We start from the raw sequence: 6,756 nt of genomic DNA, 5'->3' as shown, positions 1-6,756 counted from the left end.
TTTCTTCAGCTTCACTACGCTTGTTGTTGCTGTACATTGTGCCGCCCCTGAGGTAGGCTGCCTCGCGCATATCTTCAGCTTCACTGCGTGCAGCCTTCGAATTGGTCGTTGGACGAGCCTTCGGGAGAGCCATACCGAAAGCTTGGAACAAGTCGACAAGTGGCAAGTCCAAAGCCTCGCGCTCGATATTCACTCTAGAGAATTGTTCTGCTTTAGTTTGTCGAGAATCATAGAGTAGAATGGAGGGATACAATCTCTTACCGCATGATGGTGTCGTTCCGGAATGCTTGACCTTCATGACTCTGATCACCTAGATGTTTCCGAGCAACGTCAATTCTATGGTGAGTGTCGTTGGACAAAGTGAGTTCCCAAGCGTCTGCATCATGAGCAACAGTTCGTGTAAATGTTGCAAATGTCGTATCAGCCACTGGGGCAGCCATTGCTTTGAGCAAAGCGAACGCAATAAGAACTCCTACGGGAGTTTGAAACTTGGCCATTTTGACTGGAAAGCGTATACAAGTAGGAATGTATCAGGAAGATTCTCTGAGGAGTACAGAATCCAAAATTTTCCAGTCATGGTGCAATGATAACCCTATATATGTGTCGTGAACGACGAAGTGAACAACACCTTGTTTACCTTCGACTGTCATGAAGGAGCAAGAAGATCAGTTGAAGGGACCTAGTCCAATCATGCCGCAGAAAAAAACAGTTTCTTTGCAGCTGCGGGCAAATGGCCCTGTAACTCAAGTACTGTGACACAGGCAAGTACCTACCCGGGGCTTCTTACTGATCGCCGCACTCAAGAGGCCTGTACGACGCCTTATGGTTCTTTGATGGATGCGGTGACCTGCTTATTCCTTTATGACAGTCAAAGGGATAGCTGGGGATTGAGTCTCTCAAATATCATATTTCACCCGATAATAATAATCCAGTCAGTCCAACAAGTGCCGTACCCGAGACCGCCTCGAGACCGCCTGCCAGCTGCATGCACAGCGTCGAGATGTCCAAAGGGCGCTGGCGCAAACATGATGCCAGCCTGAAGGTGTAGTTTGTGGGCCTTAACAGACCAGTCAGAGCCGGTAGGCTCTTCGAAGTCACTCTCTTAGAGTCAATAACAAGATATCGCCTTCCAGCGCGTGCCTCAGCGTGCCTCCAGCGCATGCCTCAGCGTGCCTCCAGCGCATGCCTCAGCGTACCTCCAGCGCATGCCTCAGCGTACCTCCAGCGCATGCCTCAGCGTGCCTCCAGCGCGCGCCCCAGCGCGTGTCTTTGAGAAGGCCCTTGATAGTGCCTTTGTGCCTTTGATAGGGCCCCTGAGAGTGCCTTGAAGCGCCTCTGAGCGGCGTATTGATGTGTGTGTGTGTTGGGAAAAAAAAAACGGTGAAGGGTGGTGGAGGATGAAGATGTGTTAAGGGGTACATTCGCTGTTATGCGGCCACGTTGTAAATGTTCTGTGTACTCCGTAGGTAAGTATCGTATGCCAGGCTGGTACCGACAAGGAAGGGCGACGTACCTACTGTACAGGGCTAATTGTATTTTATCAGACAGGTTCAATGCTGGAGAGAGTTACCTGACAGGGATACAGAACAAACGCACTACACCCAGTCCTGTTTTGGTAGTTATTCAGGGCATCATTCAGTTGTTCATGGACCATGGCCAAAGGATTCCCTCGACCCTGCGGGCGCATGCTATCAATAATCATACAAACAAGCTTGAGTGCCCTGTTCAAATAGAAGTCCTCCTTTCTACATCAGTCCTTTTTTTTCACCTTTAAGTCCTTAGAAGCCGATATCATCTGGCCGATCAAGAACGCTTTCCCTTAGCTCAATCCCATTACCTTCATGTCGCCAGCAAGCTCCAAAGCTGGTAGCTGGGCGCATGTATCGAGATGGAGTTCTATCCAACTACGCATGATAGTGGTAGGGGCCTGCCGAAGTAAGTCTTCTCAATTGAACTGTATTTTCTCTATCTTGTGTATTTCAAACAACGGTTTATTAAAGGCTCTTTGCTGTAGGTCACACTGGCTCACTGTACTGACCGCATTTTATCAACGCGGGCTGCCCCAGATCGCCATGGCTAGCTTATCGGTCATCGTACTGGCCTTTCAACTTTTGCGACAGCAACACCACGCCCCTGGAAGGCCCTTGCTGCATCAACCTGTTGCAACAGCCGTTTTTGAGCCTATTGGTCAATTTCTCAATGTCACGACGCTTTGCCTTTTTATCGCCGCTCGTGAGACGCATCACCAGGCGACCAATGCCCTACTTCTCGGCTATGTTTGCCTTCTTCAGCTGGCGCGCACCATTGGCCCGGAGCGCAATCGGCAGGCTCTCCGTGGTCATATCGACGCCATGTTAGTCGGCACGTTTGGCTTCATACTGGTGATGGAGGGGTTATCCCTAGCATTGATTGGCAGCGGCTATTCAGTGACGCCTCCAACAATGCGCGCAGCAGCTTCTCTTCTCTGCTCAGTTTGTGTAGCTGTCGTCGCGCCTCATGAATGGCTTGCGCCGGTTGACGCCTCCCTTGGCGATTTGCCCGAGCCCACGTTTGAGGAGACCTGCAGTTGGGTAGACTACTTGTTTACATATGCTCGGGCTAGCAGTCTTGTTCGCGGGGGAGACGGCGAAATCACTCTTGATCGGTTGGACAAGCTTCCTTCGGCATATAATCCCGAACTTTGGCGACGCAGGTTTTCTGAAACTCGCAAGACACATTCTACGATGACCCGCGCTCTGGTATCGCTGCTCTGGGCACAGCTTCTCCTATGCACCACGCTCGGCGTGCTTTTTGCAGCCGCCCAGCTTGTGAGCCCGATGGGCCTCTATTGTCTTCTGGATTACATGCAGCACCCCGACGAAGCAATCTTTCAGCCACGGCTGTGGCTTCTGGTCATTTGTGGCGGCCGCATCACACAGACCGCATTCCAGCAAGCCTACAGCTCCCACTCTCGTAAACTCGCGGCGCAAGTCAACGCAATGTTGACGGCAGAAGTGTTTCACAGCGCCCTTGCATCGCGCGAGCTTCATGGCAACTTTTTAAGCTCTGGTGAGACCGCGGACGGCCAAGAATTGCAAAGCACCGCTTCTGGTATACTTGAAAACTTAATCTCCAGCGACATTCAAAGCATCACTGGGCTGCAAGATGTTCTGTTTTGTGTCACGGCTATCCCTGCTGCCGCGACCGCGGCTTTTGGTCTATATCAGCTTGTTGGTTGGCCTTGCCTTGTGGGCATTGCCCTCGCGCTATCCGGGTCTCCATTCGAGACCTGGCTCATGAGCTATGTTGAACACCATGAAGAACAGCTCAAAACGGCCCAAGATTTACGCATCTCTCTAGTATCCGAATACCTTAGGTCTATCAAGATCATCAAGTATTTTGGCTGGGAGGAATCTGCCGCGAAAAACATTGCACAGGCCCGAACGACGGAACAGAAGCATATCCATGCAATTGACATCTTTAGCATAGGCTTATCGCTCATAGCCAACTTCTTCCCCATTCTGTCACTCGTATCCATTCTTGCTCTCCATGTCGGTATCAGAAAACTGCCACTCACAGCATCTACCGCATACACGACGATACAATTGCTGCAAATTGTCAGTAACTGCTTGGTCTTTCTGGCGCTAGTGAGGGTTGAATTCTCTAGAGCAATGGTGTCTCTCCGCCGCTTTGATAGGTTCTTCAAGAGTCTGACGCCACTCGATACCTACACTGAAGGTGATGTCGAAATTCGTGATGGAACATTTCAGCGAGCTAAGGGTACTGAATTCCACCTCCGTGACATCAACATCAAATTTTTCCAGAATGGATTAAATGTTGTGACTGGCACTAGTGGTAGTGGCAAGACTTCACTGCTCCTGGCACTGCTTGGGGAAACTCATAAGAAGAGCGGGAGCGTCGTTCGCCAAAAGGATGCTGCATATTCGTCTCAGACGCCATGGCTACAAGCCGGCACAATCCAAGAGAATATTCTCTTCTACAACGCCTATGATGAAAAACGCTATGGAAAGGTCGTTGATGCTTGCTGCTTGACAGTTGACTTTGAAGAAATGGAGCATGGAGATCAAACAGTGATTGGGAGTGGCACTGTTGCTTTGTCAGGTACGATTACCAGTTCTTCCTAATCCTGGTACCGAATACTAATAGACCTCAGGTGGACAACAAGCACGAGTGGCTCTTGCGAGAGCTCTGTATTCCAGCGCGTCGCTACTTCTTCTCGACGACATATTTTCCGCGTTAGACACTAGAACCTCTCTCGAGCTCTGGAATGGTGTATTTTGCTCAGATCTGTTGCAGAAAAGAACTGTCATACTTGTTACTCAGAACACCTGGATTGCTGATGAGGCCAATGTTGTCATTGTCATGGATAATGGCCGGGTGCAGTCAGTGTCCAGAAGGGAGGGACATGTGCGCAAAGCAAAGCCTATTCAAAAAATTGCTGTCTCCGGAGAGCTGCCAGCCGAGCCGCGCACCTACGTCCCCGCCGACGAGAATACGCACAATGAAGAAAGCGAAGCTGTGGTGGCTGACCAGGAAAGACCAGTCACAGGCAGTGTCAGTTCACTCTTAGGTAAGTGATTCTTCCTGCATGGATCAAGCTTCTCTGGCTAATGTGATAGAAGTGTTCACTTATTTAATGTACTTTGGAGGCTCGCTCATAGCCACTCTGACAGTGGCAACCTGCTTCCTTCACACGGGCGCTGGCATTTACACCAACTACTGGCTGTCGCGCTGGGTTGGACGCGCCGATGGCAGTGAAAGTAGCATTTTGTACTACTTGATGGTGTATATTGGCCTCAGCTACCTGACTGAGGCTATCGATGGCATTCGAATGATGGCTTTCAGTAGGGGTATCATGGTAGCTGCCGGCAGGCTGCATGTCGACGTGATCAATGCTGTTATGGCTGCACCGTTATCATGGTTCACTGAACAGGCCATATCAGAGACGCTCAACAGTTTGTCAGGAGACATATCCTGTCTTGATCAGTCGATCTACAACTCCATTGTCTCGGTCATCAGCAACATCATCCAATCTATACTAATGATAGGGACTATTGCATCAAATATCCCTGTTTTTCCATTACCGGCTATTGCTTTGCTAACTATTGGCTGCTTCATTGCGCGTATGTATGAGGGCGCCAGCCACCATCTCACAGATATGGTGTCTTCGAGTCGATCACCTATCCTTTCAAATTTTTCCGAAGGGCTTACTGGATCTATCGTTATTCGTGCGGCATCATCTGGCCCACTCATTTTCCATGCCAAAATGAACCGCTTGCTCTGCGCATCGTCCCGGGCACAGCATGCTCTGTCAAACGCCAGTCAATGGCAGAAATTTAGGATGAGCGTTTTAGCTACGGCAATTAACATCCTGGCAGCATCGCTTGCCCTGTCCCAGAGAGGCGCTTTTTCAGCAGGCCTTGCCGGCTTTGGCTTGTCGCAGGCGACCCAGCTCAGCGACAAGGTCTTAGCGACGATCTTTAGTTTTACCAGTCTGAGCCTTGACATGCAAATTGTATGTTTCAGAAAAACGAGGACGCTTATTCCTCGCTATACAAACTGCTAACCTGCATACAGTTCCAACGCGTTCGAGGGTATACTAAACTGGCGCGAGAAGAAGATTGCACCACCGACAGCAGCAAGCGTCTGCCAGCGAGCTGGCCAAGAACTGGCTCTGTAGAATTGCAAAACGTTACTGTCAGATACAACCCCACCGGACATGATATTCTGAAGAATATTTCTTTGAGAATTGAGCCTGGCGAGCGTATTGCCATTGTTGGCAGAACCGGCAGCGGGAAGAGCACGGTCAGTATTCTTGATTAAGAGTGAATCTCACTCAGAGCTAACATCTTATAGCTAATTTTGTCTCTTCTTGGGTTTACACACATTGAATCTGGCAAGATCTTCTACGATGGAATAGATCTCAAATCGATTCCGCGTAGACGTCTCCGGCAATCTATTTCTACGATCCCACAAGAGCCGCAGCTATTTCAGGGAACAATTGCTTCAAACCTAGATCCTTCCGGCACAATTCCGGAATCAGAACTTCAAAACGCCTTGAGAATTTGCCAATCCTTGCTACAAGCTACAGATCAGCTGGAAAAGTCGAAGATAGCCAGCGCTGATTCCTCAGTAAACAGCGCGTTTACAGAAAGGCTCAGTCTGTCAACCATAGTCAAGAGCAAGGGAGAAAACTTCTCCCATGGTCAACGACAGGTTCTGTCGTTGTGTCGCGTCCTGATCCGGCACTCCAAGCTCGTCCTTTTAGACGAGGCAACGTGGAGCATGGATGCTGGTACCGACGCCGGTGTGCAGCAAGCGCTCCGTCAAGAGCTCTTACGTGCAGGCGGTGAGAAGAGGGCACTGGTTACGGTTGCTCACCGGCTGCAGACAATCATGGATTATGACAGAGTGGTGGTCATGGGCTCAGGCACCATACTGGAGGTGGGCAGCCCGAAACATCTGTTGGCCAAGAAGGGCGTGTTTTATGACATGGTAAAACACAGTGAAGAGAAACATACTTTGAGTGACTAGGCTTAGAACCAGCATATACATCAATGTCCTTGGCCTTCTAATCTACTATATATAATATAAATTTCTAAAGTATAATGTCTTAAGAAAATAAAGTATTTTAAATAAGAACTTTATTTACAGATATATATAAATATATAACATAGTTAATAAGCGAGCAGCGTAAATAAGTAAGTAGCACACCTCTACTAACCTATTACCCCTTTTAAACTATTTAAATAATTT

At 49.1% G+C, this 6,756-nt stretch overlaps 1 protein-coding gene across 1 annotated transcript; it reads left to right on the top strand.

Moving 5' to 3' along the window:
• Positions 1 to 2,072: 2,072 nt before the first annotated feature.
• Positions 2,073 to 6,534, top strand: BBA_08610 (ABC transporter; the record flags this gene model as incomplete). The annotated part of the gene is made up of 5 exons (XM_008603707.1): positions 2,073 to 4,101; positions 4,154 to 4,570; positions 4,650 to 5,515; positions 5,578 to 5,805; positions 5,857 to 6,534. The coding sequence occupies 5 exons, from the start codon at positions 2,073 to 2,075 to the stop codon at positions 6,532 to 6,534; spliced, it is 4,218 nt and encodes a 1,405-aa protein (XP_008601929.1).
• Positions 6,535 to 6,756: the final 222 nt, after the last annotated feature.

Source organism: Beauveria bassiana (assembly GCF_000280675.1).
Source record: "Beauveria bassiana ARSEF 2860 unplaced genomic scaffold BBA_S00037, whole genome shotgun sequence".
In the NCBI taxonomy this organism is placed as follows: Eukaryota; Fungi; Ascomycota; class Sordariomycetes; order Hypocreales; family Cordycipitaceae; genus Beauveria; species Beauveria bassiana.
The sequence above is the reverse complement of the archived record's forward strand: the minus strand, read 5'-3'. Positions and strand labels throughout refer to the sequence as shown.